At 36.2% G+C, this 17,844-nt stretch overlaps 1 protein-coding gene across 1 annotated transcript in view; it reads left to right on the top strand.

Annotated features, from left to right (window-relative positions):
* Positions 1 to 17,844, top strand: part of PTPRB (protein tyrosine phosphatase receptor type B) — a 155,695-nt gene that overhangs the window by 6,831 nt on the left and 131,020 nt on the right. The window contains exon 3 of the mRNA XM_072655372.1: positions 5,786 to 6,036. Within this exon, the coding sequence (XP_072511473.1) occupies positions 5,786 to 6,036 (251 nt within the window). The remainder of the gene's footprint in view (positions 1 to 5,785; positions 6,037 to 17,844) is intronic.

Below are 17,844 nucleotides of genomic sequence, written 5' to 3'. Positions count from 1 at the left end.
TTACAGGTTCCTCCCAACCCCACCCCATTAGTACATGGACATATAACAGGTGCTTAATAAATGTTAGTTGACCAGCTAAGGTACATTTTTAGGTTTGTTATTTCTTTGAGCATTCTTTTGATGAATTAATTAACTATAAAGATTTATTATGCACTTACTCTGTGCAAAATTATCAACCATACGATAGTTTAATCGATTTGTAAGAAAGCCTGAGATCACTAACTCAGCTGTGCTTCCATTTGATTTTCCTTGAGACAAGATTTTCCCAACTTTTTTTCAGTCTCAGATCTTTCCTGAATGCTCTAAGCTATTCATTTTGCTTCCTCCCGCCCTCTACCCTAGCTTCAGTGCATCCGTCCACTGGTTTAGCCAGCTAGCTTACACAAATGTAATCATGCATAGATATAAATACAAACAAAAAAAGAATGTCTTTCCTTCTCTACTCCTATCTCTATCTCTCTATATGTATTTATATATTTATCATCTCTCTATCTCTCATCTCTATCTCTCTACAATCTTTCTCTGTGTCTCTCATCTCTATCTCATCACATTCATAATCCTTGTCCTGCCTATCTGACTCACCTCCACTGATAATAGCCATGAGGAAAGAAGATTCATAGGGCTTTAACATGGCTCTACCAAAATTGTTTTTTATTATTCATCCTTCTTTTTTGAAGAAGACCAAAGCAATCTCCACCTAAAGGTTGCCAAATTATTACAGTCCATTGTTGAAGAACCACTAGTACAGATATGGTTGGATTAATTGACTTATTCTCATTTGCACTTGGTCATTTAACTACCCTGTGACTTAATCTACCCATTTGTCAAAAGGTGAATTGCATTTAATACTCATTGGACAGACTGCTAAATCTGTCACCATCTAACAATAAGCTATACTGAAAGTATACTTAATTCATTGTACATTATTTTCTACTAGCTCTAAAGGAATGTTACTAAAATGAGATGAGCAGATGCCCCTAAAATCCTCGTAAATGTTCTTTAAGTATTTTGGAAGGCGGAGTACATGCTAAAGTGTATACCATCATCATTGTCTTCTTCATCTTCGTGAGAGATATGATGTAGTGAATAAAGGGCTGACCTTTAAGTCAGTTAGACCTGGGTTTGAGTCTAACCACTGACAAATACTGCTTGCATAAAACTCTGCACAAGTGTCCTAACTTCTCAGTGCCTCTAGATAACTCTAAGATTTCAAATTACAAAGAAGTTATTGACCTGAAGATCGTTACCTATATTGAGGAAATCATAGGACCTAACCCTATCTTATTAGTATAATGGCATCAAAACCTCATTTTTATTACCTATTATCTTTAATCCTATCAGAGATTAAACACTATAATACACATATGTGTATGAATATATGCATGTATATATTCACATACACATACACACGTTTTGAGGAAGAAAATACATTGGAACCATATTTTAGTACTATCCCTTCAGGACTATGCAAGGTAACTGCCTTCATAAGATCATAGACTGAGGACTTGAAAGGACCTTATTCCTTGGATATAGTCAAATCCCTCTCCTTCATTTTATGGAAGAGGAAACTAAAATCTAGAAAAGTTAGGTGATTTGCCCAATGTCACACAGATTGTAAGTTAAAGAGTCAAGATTTGAACCTACGTTTTCAGACCTCAACATACTTTCACTATACCATGCTGCTACATATATAAAAAATTCCAAATTTCTTCTGAATCTGATTTCAGTTGTCTCTTAGACATAACCTCTTCAGGCATGGGACCTAGATGATTTTAAAAGGCTAATTAAAAACTTATTCACAAAGTAGGAATATAGGAATTTTTTAAAGGATTTTAAAGTCATTTTACTGAACTTCTTGGATCACTGAAGATAAACATACCTACCTAACTATGCTCTATTTTCCTCCAAAATTTATTAATTCGTTTGTTTTCAGTTGTCCATATTCACTTCTGTAAGTTTTAAATTTTCTCTCCCTTCTTGCACCTCCCTCCGCAGGATGGCATGCAATCTTACATGGGTTCTACACATATATTTCCATTAAATATATTTTCACATTAGTCATGTCTAACTATGTTCTGTCAAAGAAGAATGCTATAATGAGGGAAGTATAATGACAATGAAAGTAATATGGAAGCTTTTAAACTCTCTGTATTTTTCTATTATATGAATAAGTTTCTCTTTTAATATTGTGAAAATACTAGCCACTATACCATGAAATATATATATATACGTATATTTGAAAATTGATTTAATTAAAATTAAAATAATATCTTTTTGAAAGTTAATCAACTCTTCAGTATTTACATATGTAATTTTGTACCACTTTTCCCATAAAGAGCTCAGGTTGTATAAATGACTTATTGGGAAACAAAGTGGATACTTCTAAGATAGGGGTTTGGATGCCTCTTCTCCTCTTTCAAAATCCCAAAACATGCACAAAAATACTAATACATCTCAAATGTAGTTTTCATCAGGTTTATGACAAAGTCCCCAAGACTGGAGAGACTAGAAACTAAGAATGATATAATTTTTCTGTTTTCTAAATAGTATCATGTGAATGTTAAAAGCATAGACACAAAATGAAGGAAAATGAGTCTAGAATCCTCCCTTGTTCCTTCTTTGAGAAAAATCTTGTGACTATGGATGGAAAATAAAATAATTATAAAAATATTACGTTATATATATATACATATTGCATATATATATACATAGAAGTCATTTTTAAAACTTGCTTGAAGAAACTCAAAATCTAGTAAGATGCCTTTATTCACAGAATAGCCTTTAGAAAGGGTCTCTAAACTATTCTTCTAACATTCACTCTTCATCAATCACATTAAATATGTGAGTTGACACATAAAACAATAATGTTCATTTCAGGATGAAACCTTACCAACTACTACTTATGGTGCAGAGGTAATCATAGGTTCACGTGCTAAGACATCATAATTACATACTAGGTAATCATATTTGGAAGTTTTTGTGTCTCCTAACCTAGTCATTAAATCTTTTTGGAGGACTGGAGAGCTAAAATTGTCCTCGATGATAGTCATTCCAATGAGTAGCACAGGGCAAATCTCATTACAACAAACAAAATGTCTCTGAAGATTGCAGAACCCAAGTTAATGATCACTTATTTCAAGCAGCGTTCGATAAAACAAAATTGTACTCCCTCAAATCCTCTTAGAAACTAGGTGAGGTGTAAGAAAATAAAGAAGGAAGAAAAGCCAAAAATTGAGTCCACCTAAAGAACATGGCTGGTTCAGAGTCAAATAACCAACAAACATTTATAAAAAATCAACTCTGTGCCAGACTTTGTTCTAGGTAGGTCCATTGTGAAAGTATCAATCTATTGTAAGGTTATATATTGTCCTGTAAAAGGTATGCCAGTGAGTAAATAAGTGTCCCCAAACTGTGTCCTCCAAATGGTTACTTATGTCCATAGAAGTCCTCTAATCAGAGAATTCTAAAGCTAGAGGGGACCTGAGATCACATCTTAGTCATGCCCTAATACCCCAAAATATGAGTCCCCTCCAGACATTCCAAGAGGATGAGAGAGAGAGAGAGAGAGAGAGAGAGAGAGAGAGAGAGAGAGAGAGCAAAAGAGTAATTATGCAGAAATTTCCATAAATTGTCCATCAGCTATGACAGTTACTACACACTACCCTCTGGCTTCAACAAATGGAAGAAAGAATTAATGTCTAAAGGGAGAAAAAGAGAACTTCCTCCATGAAAATATGGAGACACAGGACACTATTATAATCATTAACATTATAACTATATATATGTATATATACATATATATATGTATAAAACCATAACAATATAGCCAGTACAGACTGGTCAAATGTGGCTACTTGAGCACACTTTTAAGGTGTTTCTTAGAAATAACTCTTGCAACTCTACACGTCTGTGTAGCTCATTTTGAAAAAAAAAAATAACTATGACAGAAGATAAGCAAATCCAATGCCAAAAAAGAAAAACTGTGATAATATATTTGGAAGGATGTATACCTGGCAAAGCAAAGCAAAAAATAAAATTACTAGATCATACTTTTCTTTCCCCTAATGGATTCACCCAACCCTCAAAGGAAAGACCTAAGAGTCATGAGAACTGAGCTGTAGTTCTGACTTTGTAACTAAGTAGCTAGGTAACCTCAGTCAACTCACCACCACTCTGGTCCTCAGTTTCCTCAACTTGAAACATGCAAAACTGAATTATTTCTTAATCCCTTCTGCCTTTAGTATTCCATATATGATAAAGCACACATTTTAGAGTTTCTGTATAAAAATTTGAGTGGGTAAGATCACAGCTATTTTCAGACTCAAATAATCAGTGGTAGGTAAGATGTGTCACTGCTGTTTATGAGATGCCCAAGACTTTCCAAGAGGTGTTCAAAACAAAGATCAACAATAAAAAGGCCTTAGGGGACACAATTTATTGTCAAGACTATCTTTAAAAAATCCAATAGTTTTCCATAGAGCTCCAGACTGATAGTAAATAGAGAACCAGCCTTAGGGACAGCAAGACCTGAATTCAAGACCTGCCACCAAAACAGTGGTTTTGTGGCCCAGACACAGTTACTTAAGTTTTCAGTGTTCCAGACAACTCTCTAAAACTACAAATTGCAGAGAGACCTGTAGGTATAGGAGAAGTTTCTGTCCTGGAGTTCCCTACCTAGATGAAACTATTTGTCTAGTTCCCCAAAATTAAAAAAAATCAACCCTAAACATAGAATTATAATCTTTCTTGTGTGTTTCTGGCGAAATTGAGTGGCTTTTGAAAGCAATTTCCACAACTTTCCCCACTTTAGAAAAACAAGATTCCCAGAAATGGGTGGTGTTGGAAAGAATCAAGAGACAATGGTACAGTAGATAAAGTGCTGACCTCAGAGTCAGGAAGATCTAAGTTCAGGTCCTACCTACATTAGATTGTAAACTCCTTGAGAGCAGGAGCTATCTTTTACCTCCTTTTGTATCCCCAGTACTTAACACAGTGCCAGGTCCATAACAGGCACTTCATAAATGCTTGACAGTTGATTAATTGATCTCCCAGGGCTCTAGATAACTTGAAGACTGTAATTTGTAGAGAAGATCTCCACTTGCATTGCAGAGGGCAGCTTTCCTCATCTGAGAATTATTTTTTTTCACATTTAGTTATTTAATTTTAAATTTATGAAATAAAACAAGCATTTCCATAATGTGTAATAAAAATATGATTTTACATAAACTGCAAATATATTATGCACAATTTGCTATTCCTTTTTCATATATAATAAAATTCCTATGTAAATTTCATTTTTTCTTTCCCCACCCCCTACCCTAGAGATGAAATCACTGGTATATTCCCTAGTCCTCTATCCCCAAAAAGAATTAGAGAGTTAGATGAGGCAGTTTGATTCCCACCACATAGGATACATTACCAGGGGTGGGGAACCTGTAGACTTGAGGCCACATGTGGCCTTCGAGGTCCTTGGGTGAGGCCTTTTGACTGAGTCCAAGTTTTGCAGAACAAAGTCTTTTATTAAGGGATTTGTTTTGTGCAGTTTGGATTCAGTCAGAGCCACACTTGAGGATTTAGAAGCTACATATGGCCTCGAGGCTGCAGGTTCCCCGCCCCTGCATTAGACTAATATGGTTTTTCACTGAACTGTCATTTAGAATAAATGTCTGGAACCTTAACACATCTGTGATAAAAAGGTTTTTCTCCTTACTAAGTAAAATTGTTCATTCTTTGCTGAGTCACTTCAACGTGAAGTTGATTTTAGCTACTCTCCTTTTCCTTTCAGTTCACCAGAGTGGAGAAGCTTTAGCAAGGCTCCCAAGAAACACCACTCCTCCAAAGATCCCCATTACCGTAAATGCTGTTACCTATGACCCCAAGAATCTACTTGAGAATGTCACAGAGGTGCTAGCAAGGGATGCTACAGAAAACTACACCATAAGCAGCACAAGGAATCCTCATGTGCAGATGACCAGAATTACAGAGGAACCTTGGGCACAAACGACTACCCAACAGTACCTCAGCACCACAGCAGAGGTAAGGCAAAGGAAAAAGTAGTTTTTATTTTGTGGAGTGTGGTTTGTGAAACCCAAAATTTCTGAAAACTCCTTGAAAGGTTCATTATGCTAAAAATGGTACTAAATGAATGGGATGGTTACCTCCGGGCTTCCTACCTGCTATATTTGTAAATGCCTATGTTCTGGATAAACACAAACCTTTGAAATGTACTTTCAGTTAAAGTGTGATGAGGCAAACCTAAATCATGCAACTCAGCTAAGACTCTATCATGAGAATATACTTAATTCTCAACTACCCAAGCAAATTATGAGACAGAGAGATACATATGATATAAACAATGGATAATCCGAGAATTTTTACCGACTATAGGACAGAGTGAAAGATGAACATTCTCCTCTCCCCATCTGTACCCAGTTCTGACCCCTCCTTCATGGGCCTTATTAGCCAAGCATTCAACTCTGAGACAGGTAGAAAGTGTCCTCCCATCAAACACAGACACACAGACACAGACACAGACACAGACACACACACACACACACACACACACACACACACACACACACACATACTCATAGACCATCCTTAGGTCCAGTATATTATTCAGAAATATCAACAAAAAAAATGAGTGATATACTCACAGTATTACTGAATATGGCCAAAGCCATAACTAGGGCATGTCGATCGAGGCTGTGCTTCAGGACCCCCAAATGCAAAGGTTAATAGCAGCACTTACATTTCTTCAGCAGCTTAGAGACAACTGTGCTTGACATCTAGTTAGCAAGGATAAGTAATTAGAACTGGGAACTATCAGATACTTTCTCCTTAGGCAGCCACATCCCAGGTGAATTCCTCTCTGCCCCTCCCTGTATCCCTATATGCAACTGCCTCCCCATCCATAGCTAAAGGCATACTTCCTACCATTTGTCCCAAGGCTTTTATGCTGGCAGCCCTCAGCAGACAGTGCTAGCCATGCTTCTGCCTCTAGCATTCATCTCATAGGCTTTCTTTTTCTTTCTGGACCTGGGCCCCCAACACTGTGCCCCATCTTCATGGTTGAAGTACAGCAGAAGTTAAGTGGTGAATTTCCGGGATAATTTAGAATTAACCAGGATAACTAAGTCCAAATAAAAATTTAATATTATTTTCATTTAAAATATATCAATTGTCTTATTTTGTTAGGTACACAGAATTTTAAATAAGCATGATTCCACACCAAAAAAAGTCTAAATTAATGATCATAATCCAAGAATTCCACAGAATACACCTGAATAACTCTTTAAAAAGTCAAAATACCAACCCAAAATATATGTTTGTATTATATTTGTTTTATTATTGTATCAATATAATAGCAATTATAGTATACTAACATATCAGTAATATTTTATCATATAAATTTGTATTGCACATTGTATTACTGAGTATGGTATCATATAAATTAAATCTATTGAACAGTGAGGATGTCACTAGCCTTTAAAACCTAAAATTTAATGGGTCTCATCTCATTTTGCAGCAGCAACAGGAAAAGATAATCTCTAAGGTTCCTCCCAATCCTGAAATTCTGCAAAATCATTCCAATTATAAATTACAATAGGAAATTCTATACCTGAGCAATAAAAGGTTGCCTTGGAGCAAAGGTATTATTTTCTGTTGATGGCAACCCTATTCGATGTTTAATTGTAATGAAAACATACAAGACTGTCCTCTCAAAGTTACTGTAATAAATCAAAGACTTCGGGTATGAGGAGCTTGATGACACACTGGGCTTTGAAATGACATCATTCACACCTTCGGGGCTCAAGCTGGTGTTTCTCCTCCAAGACTCCTGAGCCGCCAAGCAAGTCCCTCCTTAGGGACTGCTGGCTTTGGACAGCAAACAGCAGGGTGACTAGCATTCAACAGATTTTCTCAAATAAATTCACCGCCTTCTTTTCATGATCCTTTTCTTTTCCTCTTCCCCTCCCTCTCCCTCAACATACTCCAAAGGGTCACCAGAATGACACAAAGCCAACTATCACACGTGCTTTCTACCCTTGAAATTATTCCAACGCCCGCCATACTCATTCAAGTGACAGCTTCTAAGATTGCAGCCTTTCATGATTCTAATACTTTCCTCAAGGCATGATTGTCACATCATTATTTAAGGCATTTACTTTTATAACAATCAAAAATATATATAAACAGCTGTTGCTGGATAAGTTGGAAAGTGAAAGTCAGTCAGCAGTGAAGAAAAAAACCCCTTTGTAACTGGGTTAGCAATTCTAAGAGACTCAAAGAATGGGCCTCCTGGAAAAGCCCATGAAAATATATTTGCAGGACTCTGAAACAAGTTTTTAGTTCAGTGAGAGGAAAAAATTGCTCAAGTTGGTTGATTGAAGATTCAAGTCTTTCAATTGTTTTCTCCAACTTACAGAAGACAATCTGTTCAACAGAATTTTATGCTGAACTGGCTGGTTGCCTTTGGATCACATACACTTAGGTATAGAGTTTATAACTGTCTATACCATAGACAGAAGTCATAGTACAGAAACTACCAAAAATTGCAAATATAGACAAATGTGTCAAATACATCCAGTTGTTTTGATGGGAATAGCAAATATTTAGCTGAGGGGAAAGAGAGTAGTGTGAGATATATCACAGTCCATCCAATAGAGATGGATATGTGCTCTGGTGTCTTGCTAAAATTATATCTCTACATAATATTAAAATTATATATATGCATATATATGTGTGTGTGTGTATAATGGCTCTTTTTGGATCTTTTAGTTCCTTAGACTATAGGGTTATCTCAAAGATAATTAGTGAATAAACCAAGAAAACCCACCTACCAAGTAGGCTATATAATAACTCCATCTTCCCTTTTATTGAATATATTTATGGACTTCCATTAAGGAGGAAAGTGAAAGTCCCCTTCCCATTTCTGGAAGTTCAAAAAGAGATTGCCTGATTCCCAAGTGACACTTGGGAACCAAAGGACAAATGAAGAGTATGTTCATGGGGATACCTGAAGAAGTTGTGGGGAGTCTCTTCTGCCATTAACTCAAGGCCCTAGTTATATTCTCCTCACTGTTAGGTAACAGTGTATAGTAATTCAGTTCCATTTAACCACTTAATGTAACTTAACCTTTATAAATGAGTACTTCTTTTGAAGATATACGGCTATAACAAAAGGGCAAACATTTCTCCTCAGTACTACAGGGACATACTTCCTTCTATCCCACATTGGTCTTAGGGTAAAGTGGGCTGATGAAGCACAGTTTCCACACAATATGCACCCCACTGGAAAGGGCCAGTGCATCACTAACTCCATACAAAGTACTCCAGTCCAAATCCCACTTGTACATTTACATTTCTTGTGTTCCTATTGATTTGAATAATTTGTAAGTTTATTTCTTCCCTGTTTCATTTGTCTTTTTTCTTGTTTTTTTGCATGAATATCACAAATATTACTCTTTGGCTTACCTTTTTACATTGATATTCAGAACCTATTTCATAGGATTTTAACCATTTATTTGGGGTTGCAATTTGAGATCCTTTGCCTTTTTGGGATGTCCTGTTCCATTATTTCTTCAGGTTTTTATGACTAGGGAATAATCCTAAATTATTTGAATTGACACTTCCTTTATAATAGAGAGCATTAAAAAATATTCTGAACCTACATAACACAAAAAAGAGAATATCCATAGCCATAGATAAATGCAAAAAAGATTAATATGAAATATTAAATATACATTCTATGCTACTTTCTTTTTAAAACATACATAATAAATTCTATGTTACTAAAATGTCAGTGTTCTATTTCTAAATTTCTGTGCTCTTCTATATGTTTAAAATTATATTCATGGTGCTCTCTTTTTTTTTATGTTGCTATTTGTAATCCCCTTTCATTGATCCCTCTCCCACAGTTAAAACCTGAGAGAAAGAAGGGAAAAAATTCCTTGAAACAGATAACCAATACAAATCCTCAAAGTGTTCATATCTAAAAATCTATGTCTCTGCACCTTGTATCCATATGCCCTCTGACAAGGGATGTGTAAACATGCTTCTTTCTAGGTTCCCTGGCTTTGCTGGGGTCAGGGAGGGCAATCATTTTTATTACCCTTGGGTTTCTGGCTGACTTTCTGTGTGATTCTGGATTGAAAGATGTTACTTGCTGCACCTTCATATTGGATTTATTGACCTTTACTTAGTCTGACATGAATTTCAGAGTTTTGTAGGAATAAGTTTGTCAGAGCTGAGATCTGCTTCCATTCAGGCAGCCATCATGGCTGTAAGTGCCCCAAGACCTTTTTCCTGGATGTTTACAAAATTTGGGTTTTTAATAGATAATATTGTGGGTTTTAGTCACTTTTTATAACATTCACTATGAGGTTTTTACTGTCAACAATCTGTCAATTTCATCAACCGATACTTTGCCACATACATCCAAATGTTCTGCATCATTTCCTGCAGTATTACAAATATTCTAATTTTTCTTGGAAACATATGATCCTTAAGTTACCTCTGAGAATCCTATCTTCAGGATCATTCATTTTGGCTTGTATAGAATTTATATGTTCTTTTGAAGTAGTCTTTTCCTTCTCTTCTTCCAAATTTTCTTCTGCTTTGCTATTTTGAGCTCCCAATCTATCATTTTTTTTTTCAGAACTTTATCTATTTTAATGAGAAACTCTACTGTATGTTTTAAGTTATCCATCTTACTTGACTTTTATTAAGTCATTTTTATTTTTTTATTTTTTTAATTTTATTTTTCATTTTTAACACAGTTTATAACAGATAAAACAATTCAAACTTTTGGTCAGGTGATATTTCTTTTTAAACCATTTACAATATGGACCAATAAAATTTTTTTTTAAACATTAACCAACTGAGACACAATACTTATGTTCACTAACTTCACAAGCTCTTGACCTAATTGTCTCCACAGTATTTCTAAGAATTAAAGGCCCTAATTTGTTGTTGTTGGTCTAAAGTCCTAAGCCTAATAGCTTAATTTTAGACTTAACCCTGGATGTTCCCCTACCAATAATCTATAATTTAATAGATCTGGTATTAAGCTTACAAACCTTTTGACTATAGGAAATTGCCACCAAGAGTAGGGACATTGTAGGAAAACAATATCTCCCCAACTTCATGTCGATTCCAGGCAGAAGTAGATTATCAACTTGCATTCAGTCAGGCTCAAAGTCTGCCAGGTGTCAGTGGGGAAATTGAGTCAGGAGAATCCTACCTTAGCCCAGGCTGAACAGCCGCTCTCCCACCCTTCCCTTGAGATCACCTTTTACAGTTCATACCAGCATTTCACAGGCTTACTGGCATCATGGATTGGAGGTTCAGACTGCCTTTCTTGCTATACATATCTGGAGTTAGACTCAGAAGAACAGTCACTTAATAGTCCCATAGCATCTAAAAATAGCAAATTCCAATAACCAGGTTTCAAATATGATTATAATTTCACTTTGACTAAGGAACATCTTTTGAAGCAAGTCTGAAGTGGCTTACATGCCTTTCTATACATGTTCTAGTTCCTGATTAAATGGCAATCATAAAATCAAATTTATCATTAAAATCTTAACTTTTCCATCAATGCCAAATTTTACCCGAGGTTACCTTCCTCTAGGAAATTTAAACTAAAATTCTTTTCCCCAAACTAAAGATGTCATTGATTTATTCTCAGTAATTAATTCAGTCAATTTTTCAAATACTAATTGCTTTTACCTCACTTTGTAACATGTCCAATTTTTCTCCCCATCACTCCCTTTCCTCCAATTCCCAATACCCTGCATTCTGATTACTCCTTCCCTCAACGTACCCTCCCTTCTCTCACACCCCGCCCTTCCCCCATCCCCATCCTCTCTCCTTTCTTGTAGGGCAAGACAAATCTCTATACCCCATTCCCCGCACTTCCTATTTCCCCATTATATCCAACAAAAATCCTCAACATTCATTGCCAATACCTTGATTTCCAACTTCTCTCCCTCCCCCCCCAACCCCACTGAGAAGGCAAGCAACCCAAAACAGACTAAACAAGTGTCGTTTTGCAAAAGATCTCCACAATAATCATGTTGTGTAATACCAACTACATTGCCCTCCATCCTACTCTATCCCCCCTTATTTTTTCCCCCTCAATTGACCTTGTCCTTTCTCAAAAGTGTTCATTTCCAGTAACTCCCTTCTCCCATCTCCCCTCCCTTCTATCATTCCCCTCACCCCACCTGTTGCCTCCTCTCCCACTTTCCTGCAGTGCAAGATAGATTTTCATAACAAATCTAGTCAGCATGTTATTGCCTCCTTCAGTCACCTTTCCCCTCTTCCCCCGGCCCCTTTCTCCTCCACTGAACAATATCCTTCCTATCTCTTCTATGTGTTATTGCCTGCCCTGTTCCATTTCTCTCTTTCTCTTCCAAGTATCTTCCTTCCTCACCCCTCAATTTTTATTTTATTTTATGTTTGTGTGTGTGTGTGGATATCATCTCTTCTGATTCAACATACCTTGTACTCTCTGTCTATATATGTGTATGTGTGTGTGTATGTACAATCTCTCCATCTACCCAAATACTGAGAAAAAGATTCAAGAGTTATAAATATTTTCTGTCCATGTAGTAATGTAAACAGTTCAGCTTTAGAAAATCTTTTATGATTTTTCTTTCCTGTTTACCTTTTCATGCTTCTCTTGATTCTTGTATTGTAAAGTCAAATTTTCTATACAGATCTGGTCTGTTCCTCATTATGAATGATTGAAAGTCCTCTATATCATTGAATGACCATTTATTCCCTTGAAATATTATGCTCAGATTTGCTGGGTAGGTGATTCTTGGTTTCAATCCCAGTTCCTTTGACCTCTGGAATATCCCATTCCAAGCCATTTGATTCTTTAATGTTGAGGCTGCCAGATCCTGTGTTATCCTGATTGTATTTCCACAATACTCAAATTGTTTCTTTCTAGCTGCTTGCAGTATTTTCTCCTTGATCTGGGAACTCTGAAATTTGGCCACAATATTCCTAGGAGTTTCTCTGTTAGAGTCTCTTTCAGGAGGTGCTAGGTGGATTCTTTCAATATTTATTTTGCCCTCTGGTTCTAGAATATCAGGGCAATTTTCCTTGATAATTTCATGGAAGATAATATCTAGGTTCTTTTTTTTGATCATAGCTTTCAGGTAGTCCCATAATTTTTAAATTGTTTCTCCTGGATCTATTTTCTAGGTCAGTTGTTTTTCCAATGAGATGTTTCACATTATCTTCTATTTTTTTCAGACTTTTGGTTTTGTTTTCTAACTGCTTGGTTTATCTCATAGTCATTCATTTCTCTGAACTCAGTTGTCTCTTTCAATGAATTATTTTATTCAGTGAGCTTTTGAACCTTGTCCTCCATTTGGCTAATTCTGGTTTTTAAAGCCTCTTTCTCTTCATTAGCTTTTTGGATCTCTTTTTCCAATTGAGTTAGCCTCTTTTTAAAGGTGTTATTTTCCTTAGCATTTTTTGGTTCTCCTTTAGTAAACTGCTAACTCATTTTTCAAGCTCTTCTATTGCCTGAGTCCAGTTTAAGTTCCCTTTGGAGGCCCTGGAGGCAGGGGCCTTGACTTCCTCTTACAGTATCCTTGTTCTTCCTCATCTGAAAGGATGGGGGGAGACACCTGTTCCCCAAGAAAGTAACCTTCTATGGTCTTATTTTGTTTCCCTTTTTTGGGCACTTTCCCAGTCAGTTACTTGACTTCTGAGTTTCCTCTCCACAACCACCTGCCTCCAGTTCCACCAAGCCAGCACTGGGGGCTGAGATTCAAATGACCTGCTCCAATCCCTCAGGGGTTTTAGGTGGGGGCAGGGCCACCATTCAATGTGAGATTAAGATCAGCTGCTGAGGTCGGAGCAGGGCCACCACACAGGGCTCAGTTCAGTTCCTTCAAGGGCCTTGCAATGAGACCTTCAACAATGGATGTGAGCTGCTGCCTGCTTTGGGAGCCCCCATCTGATGCTGCCTCCACTGCTGCCACCTGAGGAGGCCTGAGTTATGGGACACCCTGCTCCCTTCTTGGCCAGCCAAAAAAACCCTCTCACTGACCTTTAGTGCCTGTGGGTTGAGGGATCTGCACTGGAGATTCTGTCCCTGAAGCCTGCTCGGTTCTGTGGCCAAGGTTGGGCTGGGCTGGGCTGGGCTCCACGTCAGGTGCAACAGACCTTTCCCATTGGTCTTTCAGGTCACTCTGGGCTACAAATCTCCTCCACTCCATTGTTCTGTGACTTCTGCTTCTCTAGAATTTGTTGAGAGTTCTTCTTTACAGGTATTTTATGGGCTGTGGGGTAAGAGCTAGCGTATGTGAGTCTTTCTACTTTGTCATCTTGGCTCGGCCCCCCTATTAACTCATTTTTGAGAGCTATGATTTTAAGCCTAATTTCAATACTAATTTCTTTTCTTAAACATATTGTTTATCTTTTGGAAATGTCCTTGTTTCATGATTTCAGAGGAAATCGAAGAATTCTTTTTTTCATTTTTGGAGTAAGGATACATTTTCCTCACAACATAATTCTCCTTCAATGTTGTATCATTTTCCCTCTATTTATTATTCTCCCTATTTTTTCGTTAAATAAGCCATGAAAAAATTGTTATCAGAAGCATGGAATATACACTCTCTGTGAGGGACACAAGGAGAGGTTCTAGATGGACCTGTGGTTCTATTAATAAAAGGATTTCCCAGGTTACACAAATCCCTCTGTGGATTCAGGTCAGCATTTTCAGTGCAACTTAAACACTTAGAGAGTTGCCTAGAGGACTGAAATGAATTTGCCCAGAGTTACACATTCATTGTGTATTGAGACGCAGGACTTGTACTCAGATCTTCCTAGGCTTTATGTCAACTCTCTACTATGTCTCTGAATGATGAATATGTGTGTGTGTGTTATATATGTATATATGCTGAAAATAAGAAATAGACACTGAATCTTTTTTGTGAGGGGAGGGAGAGGGTGAACCATTTGAGATTAAGGGATTTACCCAGGGTCACAGAGCTATAGGAAATGTCAAGTGTCTGAGACCAGATTTGAATTCAGATATTCCTGAGTCCAGGGTCAGTGCTCTATCCACTGTGCCACCTAGCTGCCACTAAACACTGAATCTTGGAGATTTACACAGAATGACTAAAACATAGTTAGATTTTATATGTCAAAACTAATTCATTTAAATGTAAAAATTCACAAAGTAATTTAGTTCTAATGATGTTTAGTATTAATTGTATAATGTATCATCTAAAACATTGTTATTTCTCTATTTTTAGGAAAGGGAAAGAAGGAGAGACTTAGAGAGAGAGAGACTTAGAGAGAGAGAGAGAGAAGAGAGAGAGAGAGAGAAATAGATACCCAACAGATATCCAGAGTTGAAATCCTCCATACCTGCTAAAATATGCTTCCATATCAGATGTGTGATGTTTTTCCTCCTTTCAGTCAAGTGTTTTCTTATAAAGTATCACCACAACATCTTGTTTCATCCTTTCTCTACCAGTTCTGTCAAATCCTCCCCATCAAACTTCCTTTTCAGATAATGAAAATCTCCATATGTACTACTACTCCAGGGTCCCTTTCATCCATTCCGTTCCTTTTGAACAATGAATTTTGCGAATTTTTAAAATCCTTAACTTAATCAAAAGAAAATATTTCCAGTCACATATAAAACAGATTCTGTATGGAAACAATGAATATCTATTTCATGCCGCTTGAATTTTTTAAAAGATATATAATAAATTCTACATTATACTTTCAAAACTGTTCTTCTTGTCTGTTTCCTTCTGAACTTTCTCTTGTTCTTTTGAACTAAAAAATTATTCATGTACCATCTCTTTTTTTGACATTGATGAAATTTTACCTACAAGTTCCATACCACAAAGTCTCGGTGCTTCCCATAAGGTCAATTTGCCTCCTCACCTTAAGATTTCTAGTTCCATTTTTTGATTGCACATTTGTGTATTTTTACATATAAGTATCTGGTCATGATTTTTATTTGTAACTGTTTTTACTTCCTGTGAATTACTAGCACTAGATTATCAGTTTTATATCTTGCACTTCATTTTCCATTTAGAGACATTTTAATAGATTTGTGACATGTATGTATATGTACACACATATACATATATACATGTATATATACATACATATATGCCCTCATTGGCTTCATTCCATCCCTAACAAATAGCCTATATTTTACTCTGTATTGAAGAGATCCAAATCTCATTCTCAAAGATCACCATTTTAATCAATTTTTCACTTCCCAAATAGATGCTTCTCTTCCAAAGTCTTTATCTTCAGTTGACATTAGGGATAGAAAAAAAATCACCATCAATCTCTAGTTTCTTGCCTTGGACTTTATAATCTATTTTTTTCTGCTGGTATCATCTATGGTATCATTGATATAATTTATCCCTATATGAATTATTCAGAGTAATCATTGATCATCCCATTTGACAGATCTCTGGAACATTTCCATCACATCTTGGATACATGCCCTGCTAAAGCAAGACATCTCTTTATGGTTCATAGATTCTTTCATAGCAGACAATTGTCTGTCTCAAGCATCTGTCTCTATTTTCAATAAAGTCGCTAACCATCTTCACCTACTCATTACTGGAGCACAAAAAGCTACATCCCCTCAGATAGTTCAATCCCTTTCTCTATGGAAAGAGACACATGCCTATTATAAAACTCCACATTTTTAGTATTCCTTCTTCCCTCCCTTCTCTTTGACCAATTCTTATCATAGGATCATAGACTTACATTTAAAAGAGACTTTAAAGGTCATTGGGTCCAACATCTTATTTAACAGATGAAAAATCTGAAGTTAATCAAAGTAAAATGACTTTCTCATGATCACACACCCAATAAATATCCATTAGAATCTGATTGTCTCCAAATCCATTATACTACCTACTATAACACAATTCCTCTTCCCCTTTCAACTTCTTAACATGGATTGTGATTTCTTTTTGCCTCTTAAGATTATTCTTCTCCTTTGTTTTTCCTTTGAAATACTTCTCTTTCAAGAAATATTTTGTTGTCCTTGATAAGCTGGAAAGGAGAGAGATATTAATCTAGCAGTATATACTCTAGAATGAAGATAAGCAAGTACTTTGTAGATAGCTAGTTCTTTGGCACTGAAAGAAATACAAACATAGGACTCTTTGTAGGCAATATAAAGCTCCCTTTGCGCTTACTGTTCATATAAAGAGGGAAATGAGAGGAATGAACTAGGATACACTTGAGTCTGGTAATCGTTATATTACAAAACAGAATTATGTTGTGCTCTATGGTGAATTCCATGGCTAGGGACATGATGAGGTATTCTATACATGAACTCAAACAATTCCATTTCACAACTAATAACAGCTATCTAGAAGTTTTAAGTTGAATGGTCTCAGGGGAAGGAAGGTAGAAGAAATGAAAACAAAGTTCAGAGTGTAGTTTCCATCCTTTTATTATATACACATATACAATTTATTTTTAACATTCTTTTCTTTATAATTTTGAGTTCTAGATTTCCTCCCTCCATATTACCCTTCCCTAATCAAACAATATATCAGTTATACATGTGAAATCATGCAAAACATATTTCAATTTCAGCAAGATCACCAAAAAAAGCAAGAAAATTATATTTCAATTTGCATTCAGAGTTCCTCAGTTGTATCTCTGGAGGTGAATGGCATTTTTTCATCACTATGTAATTGTCTTGAATCACTGTGTTAATCAAAGGAGCCAAGTCTTTCAGAAGTTGGTCATTATTACAACATTGTTCTTAATGTATACAATGATCTCATGGTTCTTGTCACTTTACTTTGCATCATTTCACAT

The sequence above is a fragment of the Notamacropus eugenii genome, chromosome 3 (assembly GCF_028372415.1).
Source record: "Notamacropus eugenii isolate mMacEug1 chromosome 3, mMacEug1.pri_v2, whole genome shotgun sequence".
Lineage (NCBI taxonomy): Eukaryota > Metazoa > Chordata > Mammalia > Diprotodontia > Macropodidae > Notamacropus > Notamacropus eugenii.
Note: the sequence above shows the minus strand (reverse complement) of the source record. Positions and strands in the feature narration are given on the sequence as shown.